General features: G+C 29.2%; 1 protein-coding gene across 2 annotated transcripts; it reads left to right on the forward strand.

Moving 5' to 3' along the window:
* Window positions 1–1,986: 1,986 nt before the first annotated feature.
* nab (NGFI-A-binding protein homolog) lies at window positions 1,987–27,613 on the forward strand. 2 transcript variants are annotated; one of them, XM_015518357.2, is made up of 13 exons: window positions 1,989–2,535; window positions 13,718–13,819; window positions 15,122–15,259; window positions 18,761–18,975; window positions 19,716–19,934; window positions 21,151–21,270; window positions 21,507–21,640; window positions 21,819–21,930; window positions 22,362–22,525; window positions 22,604–22,715; window positions 23,218–23,304; window positions 26,371–26,514; window positions 27,079–27,613. In XM_015518357.2, the coding sequence occupies exons 1-13, from the start codon at window positions 2,376–2,378 to the stop codon at window positions 27,211–27,213; spliced, it is 1,842 nt and encodes a 613-aa protein (XP_015373843.2). In that variant the 5' UTR covers window positions 1,989–2,375; the 3' UTR covers window positions 27,214–27,613. The 2 variants fall into 2 exon arrangements, with proteins under 2 accessions (XP_089080899.1, XP_015373843.2); XM_089224773.1 differs by lacking the exon at window positions 27,079–27,613 and having other exon boundaries at window positions 1,987–2,535; window positions 23,218–23,296.
* The last annotated feature ends 363 nt before the right edge of the window (window positions 27,614–27,976 follow it).

A 27,976-nucleotide genomic window follows, 5' to 3' on the forward strand; every position in this document is an offset into this window, starting at 1 on the left:
AAAAATTCTTAGTTCTAAAATAATTACATCAGTAAAGACCATTTTGAGTAGTACAAAATGTGAAGATTTTAGATCAGAACCATTTCCGGAACAATAATGATTGTAATACTATAAGTCCAGTGTTGCAATTATGATTTTTTAAACTAATTACCGTTCTGTATGATATACAATATAATATGCAATTATTCAAATATTATTTAAAGCACTTATTGAGTAAAAATAAAACCGTTGCATCGCTGACGGACTGCATTGTTGATTATTTAGAAACTACATCATGTTTGCCCACTGTAAATAAAAATGAAAATATTATTTTTTTTTTTAAACCGTTCGTTCTATTGCACGTCGATTTACATACGTACAAAAGATGTTGCGAAGAATTTTTCATTTGGCCGTTTGCACTATAAAATAATACATAATAACGAACAGTCATAATAATTCTCAAGCAGCGTGTGCAGTCACGAACGAACCATTTTTTTTTCCACAACCCTTTGTTCTTAGACGTTTTCTCCCGCGGGATCACGACATTCTATGCCCACAATTTTTTTTAATCATTATTTTTTTCTTCCGTATTCTATTCCCTATTCGTTCAATTAATATTATTATTACACACCGCGCCGAAAAACCGCTTTCGGCCTTTTTTTTTTTTTTTTTTTGTTTTCGCGTAGGTATACGATATAATAATAATATTATAATCCCCGCTGCCGCCTCTTTTCCCAAAACGGTATTTTTTTTCATTTAATTTTTTTTTTTTTTTGCTGTCGGATCAAGTCCGGTTTCTTGAGGACGACGACGAAAGCGACGACTGCAAACTCCCCACAACCACTCGTCGCCCATCCGCTCTCCCAACAAAATGATCGAATATATATATATTATATAATAGCCGTCCCCCTGCCATTCGCACGGCGTCGTTCTTATGCGATGCCGACGCACTTCGTTTCACCCGTCCAGGTGTGGTTGCAGCGATGGTAGAGGAGGGAAAAATATTGTTTTTTTTAAAACCCACCTACCATTGTCTATAGCAGTGTTTCCCAACCTATGAGAGGGGGAGTTCAAAATGTCCGGGGGGAGCTTATTGCTAATTTGACAGGCATTTAAAAAAAAAGATTTCCGAGTGTAAAATTATTGTCAAATATTTTTATCATAATAATATTCATAATTATTTTCATTATTATGACTATTATTGTTATACTATAGTTGTAGTATGCTGTATGATCAATGTTATTGTTATTGATATGCACACACGTAATAACATACACAATATATACATACACCGTTAAATCATAGCGTTTTTCACATCGTATATTATGATTACTGATTACTATATTACTATTCTGCAGATGAGACTCCCAGAGAAAATAAATATAAATTCTAAACTCGGAACAATATCGTTTTAATTATATACCAAGATATAACCTATAGGTGTTATACAGTTCAGCTGTGCGCATCATTGGATTAGGCGCATCCTACATAAAAACAATTTTTTGTGTTGAAAAATGTATAATCTCATCCAACTTGTTGTCTATATTATAATTTATTGGATTGAAACCTATGTAATATAAAGGGGACGCTATCGATTATTTCGGTGACTTAGAGCCGTCCCCTACTTACAAAGACCTGCGTATACAAACATAATGGTTGAAAATTACTGATAATATATGTACCTATTCAATATTCATGATGGTATCTGCAGTATTATAACTCTATATAATACGCTACATATTATATAAATAATAAATAATATGTATTACATAATTATAATATCGTGACGACACACCGTAAACACGTTTAAGCAACAAGACATTGGTATATAATAATAATAATAATAATAATGTGTACGAGGGAGACCCCTCGACGGCTGCCAGTAAAACTGCAGCTGCCGGCCGAGCGGGTGAAGAGATGGCGTTTTCCGCCGTCGGCGACCAAGCCAACAGATGGCGTCGCGGACGTCCGGCAGTGGCGTCGGCGGTGGCGTAACGCTGCGCGTTTTGAGTTTTCCCTCGAGTATCCCGGAGTCGCCATGCGGCAATCGTCACGGATCCGCTAACCGTCGGACGCTTACGCCGCCGACCGAGACATACGATCTATCGATATTCGACGCTATAATAATATTATGATTTATTGAACGATAAAAACGTAGTATAACATTATATTTTATAGCTCGTCACGTACTCTATCGAATTATTTACAATTTTTTTTTTACCATTATATATTATCATGTTAAATGTAATGTTTTTTTGTTAAGATTTTTTTAGTGAATTTTTTTCCTACTTCTCTTAAAATTTTCGTTTTTTTTTTCTTCTACTCTAATGTCGTCTTGAATCTCGTTCTCGCGGACTGCACGGAACGCTATTTATTTACCGGCCGTTGTAATTTTTATGGAAGTCAACGAAAGCGCTGAAGTTCGGTCTACCGGCACGCCGCCAACCAACGGTGGTAACGGCGGGGGCAACTGTTGCGGCTCGTCCCCTGCGGTCGGCGCTTTGGCGGAACATTCTTCCGGCACGAAGATCCTCAGCAAGAATTCGAATGGCACAAGTGAGTGGTCTTTTGATTTTTTTTTAAATATTAATTGTTCTCGGCATATTTCACTGACAACCGTGCCGTGTACGAACATCATATTGTTTGCTATTGAGTATCAGGTCACCCTAATTAATTATTGCGGATCGACAGTACCTATAGATATCTGTAGTGGTGGATTTACGGGGGGGGGGGTAATGGGGTCTGGACCCCCCCAGACACTGATATATACATATATAATTAAATAATGCATACACAGAGTCTGACCCTGCAGTAGGTATACCGTATAACATCATAATATATGCACAATGCACATATTTCAAATATAAGGACCTATATAGGTTGATTGTCAAGAACCTACTGAAATAATAATAATATAATAAAATATTTATCGTATTTTAAAATTTTAGATACAATCGTAAGTCGTAACGTTAATTCCCGATATTCTTTTGTATTGCGATAGTGAGTTTATCTGCGTATTTTGCCACTATATAGAGGACAATATTATTATAACACTATTTCTGTTATTTTATAATAAAAATAATACATTTGAAATACATATTATTTTTTAGGACCTCCCCTCAGAAAAATTTTGAAAATCCGCCACTGACATATCTGTAGTGTATAATTTTGTACGCTATTAAGACACAGTAATCCGAGTAGGTATATTATAATAAATATATAATATGAATAGTAAACTTTTTCATATTAATAAAGGACACTTCCTATTGTTCCATATGATTCGTTCCCTTTGAAATCTGAGTTGTCTTGGCTGTGTAGGTACTGCAATTATGTGCAAATATTTAACTAACGGTTTTTGCTCCAAAGCTTGTATGGAATTAGAGACTCTGCATAATTCCATATGACCCCACTGGCTATTAAAAACCGTGTCTCGTTAATACGTTACAGAGAGATATTTTTTGATTTCCTTGGTAATCCTCCAGAGCACTTGAAGATCAAATCTCAGCAGTTTTTTTATACCCGAAATTTAATAGCATACGTTTATAACACATTATTTTACAGTATTCGAATGTATTTATAATAAAATATAAAAGTATCATTTTATTTACCTGCAATCGTATACTAAAGAGACCAAAGTACCAACACAATTAGTTACTACTTATACTACTTAAATCTTATTCAAATAATAATCTAATGTTTAATTGCAAGTTGGCCATATTTAAAAAATGTTTTATTATTCTTTGAATAGATAAATAAATTATATAAAACTTTTTATTTAGATTATACATTAGATCATATTATGTTCAACGTATTATACAACGGAGTGTAGGTATAAAGATTTCTTAAATGTCAACTTATATTTATTCTCATGTGTTATTTAAGAGTTTCAAGTTTTATTTAATTTTTTTTATTCTTTGGCCTTTGCGTGAGTTTATTTTAACGTATTATTGATGCTTCTTATAGTTCTTAGTTTACACTACTTAATAGATACACAATTGTATTGCTTAAGCAACGCGCGTCGCTATGTGATAATACGGCAAACTTTATACTTTTAATAACTAACTAAATAATTAATTGTTTGGACTTTTCTCTTTTGATGGATCATCTGAACACCGAGTACTTGCGTTAGAAAAAGAAATCATGAAAATCGGCCCAGTAGAACTTCAGATATAACTATCATAAAAAATCGCCTCACGTTTGAATATATATAAAGATATCAAAAATATATTTGTTTTTGTAATCTGATGAGAAAATTCAATTAATTTAAAAGGTTTTTTATATCCGCATATTGTTACATATAATTGATTATTCAATTTTTCACTCTGGGAGTCTGGACTTAATTTTTATCGAACTATATAAGCAACATCTACAAACTTTTGTAACTTTGTATTTTTAATAGCCTTATATGCTATAAATATTAGTTGTATAGTCAAAACTAAAGAAAATTATACATCAATTTGGTGATACGTACGTGCGTAAAGGAAAAATAAATATTATCCAAGTGGTTTTTGAAAAGAAACGGTTTTAATTTTAACAGTTTAACATATTGTTATGTGATCAACACGTAGGCGTCTAATTTAGTTTTTATCATCTCATAATAATATGTGTAATATAATTATGATTATAGTAACGAAACGAATCGATTTTTCTTTCTGTAATATATTTTCTGTTCTTATCCCTATACTGCTTTCATTCATTCTGTTATGCATCACGTATATTGGAAAAATATCGACTTATTTATTTCTATTTTTTTCTTGGTGATTTTTTCTAGAATTTTTTTTCCGCTGATATAATATTTTCACGTATGTAACACAATGATAATATGAAAGACAAAAAACGTATTTCAACCAATAAATAGGACGTTGGGAAATTTTTTATTTGCTTTTTTAACCAACCGCTTTATCTGATGATGATATGCCTTGGAGCGTAGAGGTTGAATTCAGTTTTTTTTTTATCATTCCTTCTTGCTATTCGCTTTTCTTCGGTGTATTTATGCATCCGACACAAGAAAAAAATCAAACGCGTAATTTAAAGTTAATTCCATGACCGAAAAAAATTTCTTTTCAAACGTTGCAAGTATATAAACATTTCTTTATTTCAAGAAAGTATAACACGCCATTCAACAAAATAACTTGTGGTTTTTTTCTAATGTAATTTTATTACACTCATTACAATTTTAAAAGCATTACCATTCTATAATATTTTGAGGACAAATCTTTTGGAGATTTCATTTTGATTTTATCATTTTTTTTAGTTAAATTAAATTATTAAATTATAAAGTTTTTGTCTAAATGTAAAGTAAAACCGTAAAAGTACTTTAAAAACATTTTCATATATAATTTATCTTATTTCAATTACATAAAAAACGTAAAAATGTTGAACAAAAGTTTTTTAAATTCATTTCTTTAATGTAATAAAAAAAAATGTTTAATTTAATTTTGTAGTTTGAATGATCAGTTTATAATTTATAATATATAATTGATCATTATATTACAATATAAATGTTCAATAATCATATTACCACACGGAACCTAACCACATGGAAAATAAGTATTAATGTGTGAAATAATTAAATGTCTTATAAATCTTTTAAAATAATTTGCATAAAACATAATTTTCACCTACAAATAAATTTAAATTAGATATACTATTATAATTTTATATAGAATACAATAATACTACGTATTTATTGCATTTTTTTAAAAAGTTTATTTAAATATATATAATATATAATATTCTAATCAGAATATTAAATCTTTTGTTTAAATTTATTATTAGGTATTGTATTTAATAAAAATTAAATTTACCTAATGATGGATGTAATACTTACAAAATACTGTAAATTATGCTGATAAATAGATATTTTAATTAATGCTAAAACATATAATTTTCATACCAAAATATTTTGTTAGTGGGTACCAGGTACCTACTTCAACAACTATAACTATTTTATAAATGTAGGTACTTCTTACAGATTTTACGATATAATAAAGGTATTATTATCCCATTGCACTTTATAAATGATACATTGATCAAATATACGTCTATTACGCATTTATGCATACTGCATTGATTTATTTTATTATTATAAAGAGCTTAATTAAATGGCATACCAAATATAATATAGCTACATATAACCAGTAAATCATAATTGCATAAATTATATTACAACAAAACTCTTAAGAACATCAAAATACAATTATATTCATTTAATCAAAGTAATAAACAGAAAATTGCTGCAGGGCTAGTTCATCACAACGTAAGTCATCGCTTACCATCACTGACCCACTTTTATCCATTATGCATTAATGCAGTATACATTTTTCAATAAAAAGAAATTAAAAATGCCTACAGCATAATAATATAATATTGGCACAAATAGTTTTAAAATAATAATATAGATATCTACATCACAAAAGTGTCCTGTTGATTTATTCTGTAAGACTTGAAATCATGTTACTTAGTAAACAAGAAGATATTAACAGGAATCCACGCCGAGATTTTTTGTCCTTGTATTTCGTAGGAACGTCATCTAATAATTATAAAGATTTATTCAAAATCCCGTTCCATAAAGACTGAACTTAACATACTTCGAGGAAATATATTTAATTATATTGGGCATATTGGATTATTTACTCTATATAATTTATAATTGATTTAAAGTTTAAACATTCAATAGGACCATATAATATTAATTTTATTTAAGAATAAATAATCATGTTTGTATTTTAATTCTGTACAGAATATTTCAAAAATATCATCCAATATACGAGATTTTGTCGTATTTGTAGGAATTATATTTTGCTAGGTACATTAGCTATAGAGTTGAGTTGTTTAACATAATATGTACAAAATTATTTTACTTGAAATAATATGAGTTTATATAAGTACTGAAAACATATTTAATTCATTTATCACTATATAGTTACCGAAAAATGTCTGCCGTAATTATACACGTGTATTCGTATTAATCAGTAGTCTTAGTTCGTCCATTTTTGTTTTTGGTAAACCGTTGCGAAAACGTTACAAAAACCGTTGATCCCATCCAACCATATTTCAGTCACCCCTGCCGCTTCACCATTGGGCCGGGACAGTCATCCGGAGGGTAGAACGAAACCTTAAAAAAAAATAATAACAAAAAATAGCATCCACCCCTAAACAATACCGGAGGGTAGTGAAATGGCGGACGTACCCTCACACCCTTAATTATCCTTATATGGATGATGAAAAAACAACCCCACTAGGGATGAACCATCCCATATATATAACAGTGTATAGAGTCAATTTTTTTGGTGGGTGGCCAAAAAAAAGTTTAATAATTTTTTATGCAAAAGGGGTCCGTTTTTTGCATCAACTTGGAGATGACCTTAGAAAAGGGTTGTAGATGACAAAAAAAATTTACAAAGACAATGCCGTCGTTATAGAATCTCACGCAGGGTAAATTTTTTTCGTCTCTTCCACTACATTATATTATAATAGCGTGGACGAGCATTTGCATGCATCAGACGGATTATATCCATGTAAAACACCTGTGACCCTTTCCTCTCATTCTCACGCATACCTACCTACCCCCGTACTTATACACTGGCAGCTGAGTATTGTTTTAGGTAAAAAAAATATAGAAGTATAAAAATTAGACGACTTTTTTTTCTTTAACATAGTCACACGATATTTGCATGTACGTGAACAAAATACGAGGTAGTTTTTTTCTTGGACAATATTTTTTTTTCATACGAATATTGTTTCATGAGTGGGATCTTTACAGAGATAGTGTTCCCACAGAAAGGGATTGAATTGGTTTTAGTTTATGCAGTGGAATAGATAAATAGCGAATGTTCGAAAGAAAAAAATATCTTATAGTTCTTTAGTATACAATATCGAGTAGCCCGAGTAAGTATTGATTCAAAAATATTAGGTACCCACCCCCACCCGGCCACCCCATCTGGCCTGTAAAAATGTACAAACTACAAAGATATTTTTGTTAATACCTTTATATTTTACTGCTTAAATATCAAATGCAGTTTTATAAATGGAAAGTCTTTAAATATATATATTTGAATACTATTATCATGGGAATATTTATATAATTTAGGACAGGTGTTTCTTTTTATGTCAATCATTTGCCTACTACTTTAGACATATAATTATAAAGATCAACTATAGGTTAAACGCGCGGATGCCACCTGACCGGGGCTCAATTAGTAACTTGATCTCCAGTTTCTAAATAATTGAAAATTTAAGTATTGCTTAACAAACGGTGTATATGTTTAAGTGTAAAGTAAGAATTTATAATAACATTCGTATTAATAATATGTCTCATTTTAAAAATAAAACTGTTGAGTAGGTGTGATATTTTTTTAGCTATTTTTTAAAAGTAAAAGAAATTTCATATTGTTAACTATTTGAATATTAGAACAATAATGTATAATATATATAATTATTTCAATGTTATGCACACAATAAACGCACATATTGTCACATATAATATCTGTGCCATGTAGGTAATTCAAAGATTATTTGATTTAAACTATTATTGCTTATAATTTATTTTATATAATAAATTATATTAGTGTTTATAAAAACTAATTAGGTACCTACTTACATTTCAATACACTATTTAATATTTACACTGTCAAGCTTCAATTGAATTAAACCGTTTTTAAAATTAAACTTTAAAAATTAGCATATACATGTGTATATTAAGTACATTTTTCGTTCAAAGTAAATTATTTATGTTTTTTTCAAAGTATTTTTATCTATCAAGTATTTGACTGTAGCCATACTTTCAAAAACTTATACAATTCAATTTTTTTTCAATCTATTACTTAATAATTTATAAACTTTTTGTTCAACCGATAAAGACATTCCGAAAAAAAGAAAATATTATCTCGACTATTTTCTATATCATCGCTTAACCGTTTCAATATTGTTTAAGCAATAAATTAGATATTTTAATTTATTCTTCGTTAGATAAATCTTCAATTATTTTGTCCTGGTTCTTATTTAGTTTGACAATTTAAGAATCATCTCTAATTATTTACTAATTATTACTGGATAAGTCAGATAATAGATATTAATATTAAGAGGGAAAACTTTAAATCGGTATCTAGAGTAAAGATAAAGTATTTATTTTTTATATTGAATATAATTTATACCATTTTCGTTACCTATATAATTAATAATTAATAAATCACGTTAAAAATAAACAATATTTCAAATGTATGTTCCGTGATAATGTTATATTAAAAATATTTTCTCTTACTATAAATACAATTATTTTTTAATTATTGTTATTACTTTCAATTAATAGCAATTTCATGTAGGCATATAGTTAAATACCTATTTATACGATATTGCGGGCTGTGGTTATTATAATAAATAATTTACACTATTTTTACCATGGAAGTTTCAACTTTAATATCATCATTTTACTCTGGTGAAAAATATCCTATAATCATTAAAACAGCTGGAACCAATTTATTAAAACTCATTATGATTCAACAGTATATATACCGCACAAGGCACCCAGACCCCATTTCATTTTATCAATTTTTTTTATTCTTAGAACTCTAGGTGTATTGATTATTTTTTTATGTTCAGTCTACGGTACTGTTTTTTTTTTTTTAATGTTTCCCATGCATAAAGACATTCTCGGACTTTAAAAAGACAAAAAAAAATAATGTTAATGGCCTCGGTTCTAAAAAAAGAAAACAACGAAACAAAACAAAAAGAACCACCGGTTCTGCCTGAAGGGTTCACATTCTCTGGTGTTTTTTATAATTTTTTTTTTTTGTTGTCCATTTTTTTCTTTCGGTCGTCATCAGCATGAAACTCAAAGAAGTTTTAGAATAATAAAAAAAAAACATTGAAGTTAGAAGTTGAACCTAATTTTGTCCACGTGGAATATAATTTATAATGTCTGAACAATTTCAAATTACTTAAAATTTTACATTTTTCTTAGATATATCTGTTAAAACACTGAACATAATATTTTCATTTTTTCTACCTCGAAAAATATATGTTTATTATTTCAACTTCTTGTGAATTTAAAACCATGAGAAATTTTTAATATAGTTTTTCTAATTAGCACAAACATTATAGTTTGTATACAAACTATAAGTAAGTAAAAGTATTAGATAACATTTAAGTCGATTATGTTTTTTTACATATAAAACTGTTTACAATTATAAACCATTTTTAATTAATATTCTAAACAATGATGTAAAATAAATTTTATCTTTTAGCTGAAAATCGTTTCAACAAAATTAATTCAATTAATTAATTAACCTATCAAATACAACCAATAAATGTTTAATGATAATAATCAAAATTCCTGTTTGTTCATTTATACAGTTTAAAAATGTAAAATTAAAAACTATTATAATATAGGTTGTTTTTATAATAGGTAATAAAAATATATAAATATTTGATATTATTAGTTTTCAATTTACTTAATAGAGTAGCCAATAGCAGTTAAACTAATGTTTTATGACATTGTATGTTAAATTATATGGTATCTTATAAAAAATATGATTTTCAATCAAATATAATTATAATAATAATTAATTAAGTTCAGATTTAAAATACATTTTATAATTAGTTTATACTACGAAGATCTAATATTATTTAAAAATATTTATTCAAACTAAATAACATAGCTTTATATTTATATAAAATTAAAAATTATTAATATTTTTGTTTACAGAAAAATAAAAAAATAAAACATTTGAATGTGAAAACTTTTAAAAGTCAGAAAAATATTTCATGAATAATTGTATATATTTTCAAAGTTTTTAATCCAAAATATTATTTATCAATCAAAAAATATGTTTTGAGTTGTCCTCATTCAAGCATAGTCATTTTATCCTAAGATCACATATATATAGACCCTAACCTATACCTACAAATGCAGGTTTTTGGTCATGATTTCATGAAATATGATTAAATTTGGTTTAAAATTTGTTTATCACTTATTACAAACTTGTTATTGACAATTTATTCAACTATCCAAGGTCTCGTAAATCCCATGCATCATACCTTTAAAAAAAAAAAAAACATTAGACACCATTATAATACGACTCTTATCAAAATATGATCAGCTACACGACATGAAAAGGTGTTTTGTTATTTTAACCAGATCGTTGACCTCATATCTCCCACAACGTCCATATATACGTACAGCACATTATATACTATAAATAATATTATATATGTGTGTTTGATCAGTTAACAAATCATACCCATATTTGACCCTGGGGCTGTACAAAAGGTTCATTTACATAGATGGACTACCCAAAGACAGATGGACGGGCCCTAATTGATGTGTACACATATATAATATATACCATATTTTTTTATCTACTAGAAGATTCTGGTTCAATTTTTTTTCACATAATTTTTTTCTACTTTCTGTTACGTGCATTGTACGGGCCACATCTGCTGTTAAGCATTCAAACCGATTTCTTCGATGATTCTGTTCTTTATTTAAATCCCAGTCAACGCATCTATGACATACCTATGTAAAAAAAAAAAACACGTCGCGCGTAACATTTTTATAGTATACCTAACATATATATTTTATTTTATTCACTTCTAAAATGTAGATCATATTCGAAATTCAATAGTATTCAAAAGTCTATTGTTGTTGCACATAGTTAAAATATAGCGTAATATGGATCTGATTTGATATATTTTTTAAATTATTTGTTTTTAATTGATTGATATTTGATTATACTAAATAAAATAATGTTCTAATATTAAAAGCATATTAATAAATTTGTTGTATTATGAAAATAAAAATAAAAACCAAATTAATTTTGGTCTGCGGGGGTTATATAAAATATCAAAATTAATAAAATATTGATATAACTGCGTATAATATGTTTCATCATACATCAAAATATTATTTTTCTATATATGATCTATGTGCCAAAAACAAATATTTGATAAATAAAATATCATATTAGAAAATAATAATTCACAATAAACGTCGTATATTGATAACCAATAAAACTTATCGATGCTTGATAATAATCATCTATAATATATACTTACAATATACGTGATATTATGTCCTTAATAGTTAATATATTATTAAAGGTCAATATTATTGACCTACGTTGTTTTATTTCTCGTTCTTATTATTAATAAATTTTTTTATTGTTACTACCTATAATAATGGACACCCCGTAGTGCTGGTAGCCTTGAAAACGAGTTCAACCCTCAGCTGCTGTCCGATGTGTACATTGAGCTTGTGCAATAATTACAACGGACTAGACGGCCCCGGGTCACTTTATAGCTCAGGAAGTCGTTAGAACAACACGGACCACGGTGGTATACAACAGTACTTCTGGTTAAAAAACAGAAGGTACCCCCACCTAAAATGTTTTTCTGACCAAGAACCCTTTAACGAAAAAAAAATAATAATAATAATAATAAGAATAAATAATATTAGACGACCACCATTACTATAGTAATATAATACAGCACAGTCAGTTATTCGTATTTATATATAAGTATACGAGTACAACTGCATGGGATTAAGGAATAATTGTTGCTATTACACTATTTACACTAAGTAACAATTATTTTGATTTGTTGAGAAATAAGAATAATTTATTATTTAAGATGAGTATTTATGAATATTAGTATGAGTATTTTTTTTAATCCGAAGCATTTTATTACTATATACAATATATATTCATTAATTGAATTTAACCAGTGAACACTGAATAATAAAATATACATACATATATACATTCGTTCGAAAGGGCTTATAGCCCATAGGTTTATGTCCATATCACACGATAGTTATTGAATAATTATCGTTTTCTATCTGTAACAAACTATAGTATGCGAATATAATAATTAAAGTTCAGAAAACTCCAATAGTGTTCGCATGGACTGTACAAATTATTCACTGTATATAATTATGTATAAGCTATATAATGTATGAACAGTTTGTCAATTTATTTTAATCGGAACCACAAAAATCATAAAGTTTTTCTCGACAGATCACAACGTATAGTCAATGTGGCGCCGCTAACTGCAGTTCTCAATGCAACTGCAACGACAATGTGACGCCAATTCAATATAATAATACCACAGGATAGAGAAAAAAACATCTATTTCTTCTTCTCAGCAACAAGGCAGATAGAGCTTTAAGACATAAATTCTCTTCACATATCATATGTACATAATATGTAATTCAGCCGTTCGGCGTTCCGAATACATAGATAGAGGGGTTGCAGGGGCTATTATACTAGTATATACTACCCATATTTAATGAAAGAAGGAAACTCCTATACAAAGTCACAAAATGTAAAATATTGGTTGCAAGAATGAAGGAAAAACGTTATATATATTAAATATTATAAAATAAAAACACTACCCTTCAACAACGAAGTAGTGAGGGGTAGAGAAGAGCAGCACACATTTATTATCGGTGACCTGAATTCTAAACGCTACCACTGGTATACCTATTACCTACACTATATATTATAACAATATAATAATAACATTTTCAACGCCCCTGCTACCGGCCAAATGAAAAAAAAATCGTGTAAAGGTTAGGTAAGGCATACTGTAAAAGGTTAAAAATATGAATCCTCGCGCGCGTGTTAATTATATTAAAATTATAACACCTTTAATAAACTGAACCTTAATTTAAATATTTATAATTTTTTTTTTAAATATTAATTATATAGGTACTTATTGTAAAAATTGTATTGTTTTGCAGTGATCATGACATCCAGTCCTAGTAACGAAGCTGAATTGCAATTGTACAGGGTAATGCAGAGAGCTAGTCTTTTAGCGTATTACGACACACTACTCGAGATGGGTAAGGCGTACACATTAATACATATTACCTATAGGAAAGTGGTACATCGAAAAATAAATCAATTCCATGCAAAGTATAATAAATGGAGTAGACGTAAACTATGTACTTGAAATTATGAACTTATTTTTATTTTACATTACACACTAGCAGAAATTACTAACAGACTTAAATAAAAGGTTAAAATTATGTACACAATATAATGCTTAAAAAATATAAATAATAATGAAGTTCTAAATAAAAATGTAGGTATTATGTTTTGTTTTTAATTTAAAAAATCCATTAATATAATTTATACTATATTTTTCTTCTTATTATTATTTTTATTTTTTCATAAAAATACTATTACCTTCTAAAGTATATTTATCATTTATTTAACAAATATTTAATAAATTTAAATATTAATCTAGTGTATTATTAGCATAAGTTAAGTTCGTTAGAATAATTATCGTTTTGAATATTTTAAATAAATTAATAAAATAACTGAATATCGTTAAAATTCACCTCTGATTTGTTTTCTTGTGAATTTTCTCTTGCCCAACTCGTTAACTCGTTATTAATAAATATATTTTATGGCTAATGAAAAAAATTTCTGAGGTTCTGTTAATGAATGGTCTCTTCTTCGTATTATTCATGTTTGCATATTTTCTATGTTATCCTTATTACTTATTGTTTCTTATTGTAAACAGATTGAATATTAAAAAAAAAAAAAAAATAATGAAAAAATAATACGATTATTTCTGGTATTATAAAATAAAAATGTATTATTATATTAATTAATTATCCGATCATTATAAATATGTGTTTGTATTCATTCTTTATACACAAATAAATAGATAGCTAGCACCTGTTCTGTTTGTCGTATGTTTTCGATTTTATAAACTTATTTTTTAATCAAAGACACTTTATTCTACATAAAATCTTCAAGCTTGAAAAGATAATAATCTTTTGTTATAAATTTAAATTTTGTATTCATGATTTATCTTCGTGAATTATTATCTAAATATTTTTAAAACCGATAAATAATATGTGTCACATAGAATTTGTTTTTTTTAAATATTAAATTTCATTTAAACATTTTTAAGCTATACATACCAATAAATAATAATATAGTTAATTTATATCATATTATAATGCATCGATTTTACTAATTAGCGTGTTATGAAAACATATGAGACTGAAAAAGGACTGAGGCTACTCCTTGCTAAAAATATATATTATTATAAGCAGAACGTATTAATACATTTACTGTGAAATTAAAGTTATCATTAAATAATATTACTAAATTCTCATCGTAACGAACAGGAGGTGATGACTTGCAACAGCTTTGTGACGCCGGTGAAGAGGAATTTCTTGAAATAATGGCTCTGGTCGGTATGGCTTCAAAACCATTACACGTTAGACGGTTGCAGAAAGCTTTGCACGAATGGGTCAGCAACCCAAGTAAGTACCTAATCTTAAATTAATAATACAGTTAATATATAAAATGTACCTATACATACAAACATATATAAACAAATTCACTTTGACTCTGTAACATAAAACTAAACATTAGGTACCGATGTATTAGTATAATTTGTATACCATCATAAATCATTACATTATGTTCGTGTATCATAATTCTTTCGTTAATAAACTTGATTGATCATTATTCTGGGTCGAATTTATAAATGTATTATTACTAACAAACAGTGTTTTGGGCCCGTTGACCAAATGTCGTTGGGTCATTATAAGTTATAACAGTAGGTAGTTAATGGTAATCCTTCGATAGACATACATGTAGGTCGAATTCTAATGAAACTAATAATAATATTCTCGAATGCACGTAAGAGAATGACAATGAATAAGGTTCCAAACAGCAGTAGGAGCAGTTGGTGAGCCACCGGGTATATTATTATTATTATTTAACCCTTTTTGTACACCAGTCACTCCTTTTGTTATTATTATGATTAGTGCGGTGTGTAGTTCCTCGGTTTGTACCTCAACATAGGTATATGCTTATAATATATACATACATATATATAAGTAAATGCATATGCATTGTACATACGTATCAATATAACATATAGGTGTAAATAAAATGCAATATTTACCATTGTATTATATTTCTCAAGGTGCCATGCATGTTGTTTGACATAAAAAGTATAAAATAATTAAAACATACCCATCACTCAAAATATATTTTACATATTAGTTTTTAGTTTATTAACGACAATTTATAAACAATAAATATCAATTCGTCCAAAGAGATTTCCAACAGCGTCTCATTTGAGTTATCAAATTTACCAGCTGTTCAACTTGAATTATTAATATACAATTAATTTTTATTTCACTATTCAATAAGTCGCTTTTATTTTAAACATGTTTGAGAAAAATATAGTAAAGTAATTTTAATAACAATAAATCAATTTGTTCAAACTTAACATACCTAGGTAGGTACTCGTATATGAGTAAAACATATATGTTTTTATTATGGCTCAGCAACATCTTAGAAGTAATAGGTAGCCAAATTAATATTTTGTGATTTAAATCAATAATATATGTTTTATTATTTTATTAGAATCATTTTACACTTTACAGAATAATTACATATTTATAATATTAACATTAATACAGTATAGTAATTAGTTGATAAATAATAGGTATATTTATGAAGATAATATTAAATTATAGTTAGTGGTTGTTTGGTAAAACCACCATCATTTTTTATTATTTTTAAATTTCATTTAATAATAAGTTCTTGACAGCATGTTTTTCGTTGGAATTTAATCTTAAACTTTTTCATAAAATATTTACATATAACTAATACAAATTCAAAAAAAATATGTTATACCTATAAATAATGATGTTGAAAATGGACCGAATTCTAGGAAAATTGTTGTTTTACGTTAATTCTGCCTTGCACACAAAATCCAGAATGAACATTGAAAGTTCAAATCCAAGAGGGAAAACCTTTTGCAATAGAAAAAAAATTATATATGACTTTTTCCAAAAGCTTCTCCCATCCGCTATCCGACGTACTGAACATTTTGTGGTGTAAATTTTCAACGGGATCACCTATATATATATATATATATATATTCACGTTTGTAGATGTGTGTATGTATGTATATATATATTTCAGTCTGCTGTTTTTTTTCTACCCCTTTTTTTTCTCGTTACAAGAGAAATCGCTCAGAGTGAAAGAGTGAGAGAGAGTGAGAGGAGGGGGAAAAATAAAAATAAAAGGAACAAAAAAAGGAGAAAAAAAAAGAACCGAATCATAAAACCTCTACCCAGTCCTACCTCTTGTTTTTTTTTTTTGTGGAACAACGTCGTCGAATCGAGTGAAGAGAGAGGATGTAGGAGGAATGAGGGAATGGAAAAGATAGAAAGAGAGAGAGAGAGAGAGAGTGAGAAAGAGAGAGGGAAAAAAGACAAAAAAAAAGTTTGCTCGATCAATTTTTCTGTCGCAGCTGCAATGTGTTGAGGGGTTTTCAGATAACCCGGCGGATAAAGTACATAATTCTGGGATTGAGAGTTTTCATTTTAGGAACCATCAATAAGTCGGTTTAAGAAAACATTCCAAAATCTATAAACTAAAAATTATAAATAAAAAATTGTTTTTCATTTAACATTTTACAGGTAAAAAATTAAGATGATATAAAACAGAGTTAGCCAATTAGGTCGTCTCTTCATAAATCTCGAAATTTTAATAAAAGAAAATAAATATCAAACATTAAAGTATTTACTAAATAAACTTTTTATTTTAAAAGTTAAAATAACGTTAAATATATCACTTAGTTAAGCTTTTACCTTGAACTAAATATGAGTCTAGTATAAAATTAATCAACTTTATAATATTGTAAAAACATTGTAAAAATACTTGTTGTATTGAGATAATTGTATTAATAAACTAAAAAAGTCTACTATAAGTTGACGAATGTGTAACTCTTTATTATTATTTTATTATGAACACTATTGAATATTTCATTGTTACATTACACGATAATTATAATACCTAATTATTTACTAATATGAACATTAAATCAAATAATTATAGTTATATTCATATTACATAGTCAATACGACATTTTGACTCACGTAAATTTGATTTAACTAAATTTCGAAACATTTTTTATTTTATTTGTTGTTAGTATTATTAAAGTATAATATCAAGAAATTCTGATTATATGATGTTATTCGTTAATATCGTTAAATATTTAATACAAATTTAATAATACTTATTTTAGTCTAGAAGCTATTAGATGTAAGTACTTGCATGAAACTTAAATATTTAGAACTTATCACTGTTGAAAGTTTAAATACTATGTAGAATATCATATAAAATTACGTGTCGTAAATTATAATAATACATTTAGATATTAGGTATACTATCTATGCACCGTCATATCCTTCCACCGCGGATATTATGAGCATGTTTGTAATCATCATGTTGTGTATATTTGTGTAATTGTGTACATAATACCTACCTATGAATAATAGTATAATGTATTTTATATTATAAAATAACATACTATTGTACGTCTGGATACACGATAAATAATTTAGGTTGGTTTTGGTAGGGCACATTCCAACAGGCAGCAGCTAACCTTTAATATTTTTATAAATACAAGTATAATAATATGTGAGTACCCATTTTTCAAGTATTATATCTAAATGATGTTACAATGTTACAAATTTACAATTATTCAATCACTACAGTTGCAGTCTTTATAATAATACAATATTGTAGTGAAATTTTTAATTCAACAGCTGCAGATATAATAAAATAATATTATATAGTATTTTATAGTGAGTGAGTTATTGTCATCCTATACAGATATGGGGCCGTCACTAAAGCTTATGCAGTATATTATATAAATCAAACGTTTAAAATACCTATTCAAACCACGGTTATGGTATAGAAACTTCCCTCATCTCGATCTTGGATTTTGTTCGTAGCCATGTTCCAAGCACCACTGACGTCTCCTGTCGCTAACAGTGGTTCCAGTGCCATCGCTCTGCCACCGAACCCGGTGCGACCGTTTCTCAGCGTCTGCCCGAACCCGCTAATTCAGACATCTATACACCACGGTTACTATACACCACTGGGATATGGATACCAGCCGCCCACGTCACCGTCACCCGTACCCAGCTCAACCAACCAACTACCACAGGTAAATATTAATATTATATACAATAAAGCACGCCTCCTAAAGGTTGTATAATTATAAATACCAGTGTTCGAGGTCGAAAACTAAATGGATACATAAATAACATAAATATACTGCCTTGTATGTTATACATCTCTAAATTATTATTTTAGATTTTGAGTACCTAGAGCTACACCATTATACGTTATAAAATGATGTAAATCGTATATATAATAAATAGTTGTTTGTTTATAAGTCAAAAATTCCAAAATATTATAAGCAGGTACCTACAAAATTCCTCTTCAAACCTTATAAGCGTTTCAGTGTTTGGAGTTCAAATGTTATCAAAATTTTTCCAAAACCACAAACATTTACAAATTATTTCGTAGTTTACTAATTTATATATATTTTTTATTTTAATACCTAAGAGTTAACATTTTTTATCAGAATTTAAAAAAATAAATATAAAGCCACACATACATTTTTCGTGATCATTTGAATTGTTTGAAGTTCAAACATTAAAGCATTTTTACTGCTCCAAAATGCGATGACAAACAAGAAATTCGTTTAAAAAAATACACACACATCATATAAAAGCGATATATTCCGTTCAGAATCTAAAATTAATAACTACCGGTTTTCTATCCATTAAACATGTATAATAATACTAATACCTACACCGCATAGTAAAGTTTATGTGTAAATAAATTGTGCTTAGAAATAATCAATGATATACCTACCTGTATGGCACACGTGTTTTTCAGGTTGCGCAAACGAGTGAAGCGACAACTTCGGCTGGCCAACACTATGGTGATAGTAACAGCCCTGGCCAAAGTCCAGGATCGCCGTTGCAGCTGTCTCCGTCACTGGACGAATCACAAATCGCCCGGTTGGCTACATCGGCCAAGCAACTAGTGCAAAGGCTACCGCAGTACCAACCCAAGGCACAAACAGCGAAACGGAAGGCGAACAAAGAACTCGAAGTGAGCATGAATTTTCATGTAGAGACGTACCTACACATGGTTTACTCACTAGAAGGGGACGGTGAAATTATTAAATCATTTTTTAATTCACCGATAGAATATAAAAATATATTATGGTACCTATAAGTATATACATAGGTAATATACATTATATACCTAAAACAATTGAACTGTTACATGAGTATATACGACATCACAACACAAAACAATCATATTTAGTTGTGAAATTTTAGGGTTACAACACTACACCATTTTTACTACAATCAGTGAACAAATTTTCAATCTGAAGAAATTGAAAGTGAAACTGTAATAATTTATAGTAATTTATTCACTTACTAATTTAGTTAATATTTCTTCTGAGGCTATTATAATAATTCTTTTTTAGGTACTGTCATCTTGGCCAATCTATTGAAAAAGTTTAAATAACATATCACAAACTCACTACCATACAGTAACGCAATTCTAAATTATACATGTAATTAAAAAACAGATCAGCATTAATAATTATAAATAAAAACAATAGATTGTATAAAATTTGAATAATATCTAGGTAGTAAACTTTTATTTATTAAACTAATATTGCCTATCAAAACCGGTATCCCTACGGAATGGTGTCACGTGGTATGCGCAGAAAGACCAATTTTGGTCAGCCCCGAGTCGCGTTATTTAGCTGGACAGAGTATAGACCAGGGATTCCCGATTGGTGGTCCGCGGAACCCTGGGGTTCTGTGGAAGGGCTACAAGGGTTCCGCGTTCCGACCTAAAATTAAACAAAAATTATGTAGAAAAGAATCACAACCACGCCGCCGTTGTTCGCACGCTGACCTATTGGTATAGTTCCGTGGCAAAAAAAAATTGGTGAACCGCTGGTATAGACGGTATCACCACCCTATGTGTAACTCAAATAAATTTTGAAAAGATTATGCTCGAAGTCTAACAAACGGTTTACAACATAAACTATAGAGCTCCCTTCAGTCTTAACTCGATGTTTAAATGGGTGGGTTAGCGGTACAGGGAAATTCTACGTAATAAATATATAATTGTACAAAAAACTGATTAGGGAACCTAATCTTTGATGGTAATTTTTTGTAATTTATTATAAAATCACCATTATCTTGATTACCTGATCTATTTAACTAACACTGCAGGATGAAACATAGATTATTATAATATGTAGTTGTCGTATCATATTTTATAATATGCATTGGTTTTACAGTGCGTCATGAACATGCCGGAAGAAGATCCGAGGCGCATAGAATCCATTAGGAAGTATTCTGCTATTTACGGACGATTTGATTGCAAAAGAAAACCAGAAAAACCATTAACATTGCACGAGGTTAATAAACTGACTAAGTATTATTATTATAAATATACAATAGGTATACGTATGAACTATGTATCATTTAGCGACATAATATGAGTGTCCAAAAACGCTTCGTACATCAATGACAAATATTGTAAAATAATGATACAGAACATATTTTTTGTTTAAAAAAAAAATCTAAATAATGAACTACATTAAAATGTACCTTATTCCATGCGAGTTTATAAACGATGTTTACAAACCCACAGGTGTCCGTAAACGAGGCTGCCGCACAGATATGCAAATTAGTGCCTGTTCTGTTGACTAGACGAGATGAATTGTTCCCTTTAGCCCGACAAGTAGTCCGTGACTCGGGATACCATTACTCTAAAGGGCATTCCAAGTAAACTAATTTTATCTAAATATTGAACTAACAAAAAAAATATATTATTTGATTTTTATTTCATACCCCTGCAAAGAAATCCACAACAAAATTCGTATTAAAACAAATTTAATTTAATTCAAGTTTTATTAAGGTTTTTTAGGGTTATGCTAAATTAAAAATCTTTAAATCAAAACAGGTCAAGCATGCTGCAGAGTTTTGGAGGGTTGACTTCAAATGGCGACTGTAGTTACGGGTCGAAGAGGCTCCGTCTGGACGATAACGTCGAGCTACTAAAAATTCGGCGACAGGTAAATACATTTTTGTTGACAACTCCCATAAAATCAATACCTACTTGAAAGATTAGTATAAACTGCGCTATTAAATTATTAAAATACTATACAGGTTAAGTGGCATACATTATATTTTGTACGCAACACACATTTGATGAATTATGTATTTTTTTTTATATTTGTATAATATTGTCTAAACATACCTATATAAAATGCACATCGTATTGATTCAGTAGGAATATCGTATGTAATCGTGTAGGTATTATAAAATATATGATATGATTTCGATTTTAAGTAGAGACTTCTCAATATTATGTGATATCGATACCAATTGATTGTTTTGTCTTTTTATCACAAGATTACTGGGTGAATTCGCGGGATCGTCAACAATATAATATACATCTCCATCTACATTATATTATAATTGATTGGATGTGTTGTTTTTGCAGGAACGTTTAGATCAGATCGCTGACGAACTGAAGGCAGTCAACGATCGCCGAGAGGAGCTGGACCAGAGCAGTCAAGATGACCAGACGGTTCAACAACAGTTAGAAACCCTTAAGAATCGCCAAGCTCAGCTGTTGGTGGAACAGAACGACCTGCGGCAAAACAAGTAATTCGCGTCACATTTGATTCAGAGTTAAATACTAAGCAGAACGAACCATTAACATTGAACGTCTGGTACATGCAGGTCGATGATGCGAAGGGACAGGAGCGGCGGCAGAACATCGTCATCGGTCGGTTTCGACACTGACGACACGGACTCTCAAATGTCGTACAGCAATACTAGTTCTCCATTACAGGTGCGGTTCGTTTTAATTAGGAAATAATCGTAATGAAAGAGAAAAAAAATGACGAACACCCGTTGGTAATTTTTAAGTATTGTATAGGAAAGAACTGGTATACCATAGCACATCATGACTGACAATCCGGTGTGTCGAGTCCTTCTATATTCGCATTTCGCATACCCTAACCCAGACTTCAGGCGCGGACTCTGTATAGATTTACGGCGGGAGGCCTGGGAGGGGGAGGAGGGGGCATCTTAAATAAAATTTCGCAATCGGCAAGACAATGTATTTTATCAGCCCGCCGAAAACGTACATTCTAGAATTCAGCAGTCTACGGGGGGGGGGATCATCACTCGGCACCCCTGGATCCGCCCCTTTCACCATTATAGGTTTTGAATTATTATGGAAGTTCCTGTACCTCTATACTTTATAGTGTGTTTTTGATTTATTATTATCGTATTCCACTATATATTTTGCGATTGTGGTAACTAAACTGAATTTTTTAACCAAATTACAGGACGTTAGCGACTCTAGGGATTCAATGACTCGCTGCAGCATCGACTACCACCACGACGGAAAACTATCACAGAATACCGGTAATCAGGTAAAACGTGTTCACGGAGGTGATGGCGAGTATGGTAACGGTAGCGGCGCCGATCCGCTTTGAGTTTTTTCGTCCCCTAAAACTAACACATTACCTATATAGTTATTCTATTAGGAGATAAATCTGGTGCATTCGTCTTGAAAAATATGCACATCGCACATAGGTGCATATTCAAAATCCATCATAATAATATATAATTTTTAATATTTTTACTAATATAATGTGAATAACGCCAAATAACGCATGGTTTATAAATGGTTGTGAGTTTCGCGGCATGTGAACATTTTTAGTTTATTTACAACTTCAATATTCGGTAAAATAAAAATACAATATATGTAACATAAGTAACAAAAGATATATAAACATTAATAGGTATTACTTAAATTAAAAATAATAATTATATTTAAAAAAAATTATTAGTTTGAAATATTTGAAAAATATATACAGGTGATATAGGTGCAGGTGATATAAGTACTTGATCATTTATAAATCTTTAAATAATAACATGTTTCAAATGTTCCACTACCTATCTATATTGTAGAATATCTTTTTTTTTTTTACATTTTCTTTTCTTAAAATAATAAATATTTTCATTTTTAAAATTTGGTTTACTTGGAATCACATTTTATTTTGTACTTAAATATTGTAATATTATAACTTACAAAAGAAAATACGATTCTGAGTAAAAATCTAACAAATGAAAATATTCTCGGAAAAGTTTAATAAATGAAATTTAATACTATCAAATATTTGTTTGTATATAATATTAAAACGAAATAGTACTGACTGCAGGGCCGTCCCTACAATTTGCGAGGCCCGGGGCAAAACTCTTTTAGCGGGGCCCACAAAAAAAAAATTCATACTCTCATTTACATTTTTGCGGGCACCCTTATTCAGTATATGTAAAGTATTTTTACCTATTACAGTATTACCTTTACCGCAGTACCTCACATAACCATTTTGCACCAAAGCACCAAACACAAGTATATATTATCTATGATTAAATTGCTGTATATTTTTATAATAGATTGATAACATTATTTATGATAGGTAACTACAGAAATAACAATAATTAAAAATTAACTTTTCTTGATTTGAGATCAGCAAATGTGCAAATAACATCATCCAAGTCCAATTCATCTACTATTTCACGTTCTATAGATATTATTGCTAAATTTTTAGTTTTCTCATCTTGAATTAGTGTTCTTAGGTAATTTTTTTACCAACTTTAATTTTGAAAACGATCTTTCAGCTGTTTCTGTTGTAACTGGTAATGTGAGCACAATCCTTATTGCTATAGCAACATTAGGATAAACATCACCAACACTGTGGCAAAGGATTTTTTGTAAGACTCTTAAAGGTGAGGTACCTTTATCAATTATTTCTGAAAGAAGGCAAAGTGCATCATACAATTCCACTCCAATAATGTCCGTGTTTCCCCCTATTTGTAACATAATCTGTAAATCATGGCAACTTTTTAAAAATATATTTGAATCAGCCGTCGATAGATTACCAATATCAAACAGAAATCCAAAATAATTGTAAAAATTATCTAATTGGGTGAATCGTTGATTTATAGATACAATTCCTTGATCTAAAATTGGTAAAAAAAAAGCATTGACAAAACATTCTTCTTCATTTGTTGAGCATAATACAGCAGAGCTTTCATAACTAAACATTCGTTTCTTTAAACTTCTTCTTTTAGATTTAAACTCTGGTGTTAAATCAATTTGTTTGCAAATATGAATAGCTTCTTCTTTTGCTTCATTAAATCCATTTTCACGATACTTAAACTGTTTCAGGCCTTTCAAATTGTTTACAGCAAAATCAATTGAAATTTTTTCATTTTGCAGAGTTTTGATTACTTTATTAATATTATTTAATTTTTTCGTTTTTGATTTAATTTAATTAATAAAATTTCAAATTAAATAATATGTAATATATTATGTAAATTGTTGTACTTAATAAAGAAAACTTGGGATTTTTCATGTGTGAGCGCGGGGCCTAAATGAGAAGCCTAAAGCGTGGGGCTCGGGGCGTGGGACGGCCCTGACTGACTGTCATATTAGACCTGAGTAACATTGAGAATCAGTACAAAGTGTTTCTAAGGAATAAAGGAATAATAATTAAAGTCTAACTAACGCATTCAGACTTATTAAATTGTAAATTTGTACCTAGTTGATAATTATTTCGTTTTAAAATTATACGTCGTTTATGTCCCACTTGTTTTACAATATTGAAAATGCATGATAAAAAGTAATTTTGTTGCAAGTATGTAGTTACATACTTCAAAATTAAAATTAATTATCATGAGCTATAATTTAATAACCTGTAACCGTAAAAGTAGCTATATCGCGTTTTGGATGATAAGTCTGAACTTTGAAGTGGTAATCCGTTTCGATTCTAAACAGCATAGTAAAAATACTATTAGCGAAAATAAAAAATGCATACCTACTATTACTATATAGCCACTTTTCTGTATTTTGAACGTAACAATAGCCATTTATTTATATTTTTTTAAACGTTTATTCTGTAAATTATGTAAATAGCCCATTAATTAAATCATTTAATTTAAATGCCCAGTTTGTGTTATTATTTAACAGGCATGTATGTGTGTATAATATATATATTACATTGATGTAATTTACTATTAATTTATGATTCATACTTGTGCATCGTTATTAACCGAAACCTTTTCAGTTTATGTTTGTTTTAGCTTGTTTCGCTTTTGTTTTGTTTGTGTTTTTCCGAACCTCAGGTATGTATGCAATAATATAGAATGTATTATTATATTGTTTTGAATAACAAATTTCTCAGACACATCAACACTCGTGGCTTGGACTGCAGCAGCTTTATGTAATACAATAACAATAAACTAATAATACATTTTATTACCTATTACCTACTAACAAAATACCTATATCTATAATGTAGGACATAGGTATACACTGTAACATTATTGCAATAATGCAATTTTACTTGTATATTGTAACTACATTTTAACCTAACTAGAACATTGTTTATCTCCTTATTCATCATACGTTCAACAGGATTCTCTATTTTCAGAATAACTCGTCTCACGGCGATACAGATGACACGGACGAAGATGACGGAGAACCTCAGCGCCGCCGCCACATCATTCACAGTCCATCTGCGCATATAAACGGCAACAGACATCTAGTTGATCGGTTTTTCAACGACAAAATCCAGGTAAAAAATTATTCAGTCCTGAATAATAACTAACAATTAATAACATTTATAAGATCAACATGTATGTACAGGCGGAATTGGGGGTATAATCGACGAGTATCTGTATATATTGGCCACTTAGGTATCCGAAATTGGCGACTCTAATTTTTTAGAGTCTTATTAGATGATGCTTTGTTATTAGTCCTTTCAATCAATTTTATATCTATTTGTTTGGTAATGCATTTAATATTTGTACTTTTTTAACACATACCTAACTATAATAAATACATTAGGTGTATATCAATAAACTTCTTCATAAAATTATACTATTCATTTTGTTGAATATTAATATTAATAATTTGAATGTTTGATTTATAAGATTAAATGCGTTAAAATTAATTAGAAAAAGCATTACTTATTTTCAAATCTCACGGATTTAAAATTTTGTTGTGGTCGTTTTAAAAATAAAACAATATAATAATATGCACGTAATAGGAAGAAAAACAATTTTTTTTTTAAATAAATTGTTTTCGAACTCATGAACTGCCTAATAAAATAGTGAATATTGTCATTTCCGCTTTGTAGATAATATCGTCGAGTGGCGGCAACATAATCGCCGTTACCAATCCAGCGCTGTTGATGTCCGCTGCGACCACGACGACCACACCAACGCCGCCAATGAAAATTGAGCCAGTTTCACCGACGCGAGACGACGACTGATGAAGTGCCGACACCTGTGGCTGACCCGAGGAAGTCTTCGATTTTCTTCATTGTTGTTACTATAGTTATTATTATTTATTATCGTTTTCTGTTGGTCGTATTTAGAATTTATTTTTTCTCAGTTATTTAATCATAATCATAATAATAATAATATAAAACCGTATTACCCATTTCTTAGTGCGAAAATAAGCATAAAATACGATCATGTTCCTATATACAAATGTTGTAATAATAATATTATATTATGCGTTAGCTTTATATAAACTAACATAGTTGGCCGTTAAATCAAAAGTATTGAAATCATGACTACTTACGAGCCCGAGATACCAATATATTATTTGAATGTATAATTTTATTAATTAAAATATTATTATAATAATATTATGTTGTATTAGGCGTACACTTTGTTAATTTATTTTTGTTTGTGGTTGATGTTTTTCTGTAGGTATCTGTATCACATTGATATTAATTTTTATCCATCAAACATGTCATTTATCATTATATTACATCAATACTCGATAGTCAATATCTGTTTCTGACTTTCTGTCAACCGATCTTGAAATTCAACCTTCTACGCCTCTTCGGTATTGTGATACACACTTGCGAGCCCATTAATTTTTTCTTGTCACATTACCAGTTGTATATATTATAATATAACAGGTAGGGTACCATACCACCACAGCGCGAGTTGACTCTTTTCTGATTATAGTGCAACAGCGAATTTTTTTTTAAAGATTTGTTCATATAGGTTACAATTTGTACA

This window comes from Diuraphis noxia, unplaced genomic scaffold (assembly GCF_037042655.1).
Source record: "Diuraphis noxia isolate RWA-SAM2 unplaced genomic scaffold, SU_Dnox_SAM2 contig0003, whole genome shotgun sequence".
In the NCBI taxonomy this organism is placed as follows: domain Eukaryota; kingdom Metazoa; phylum Arthropoda; class Insecta; order Hemiptera; family Aphididae; genus Diuraphis; species Diuraphis noxia.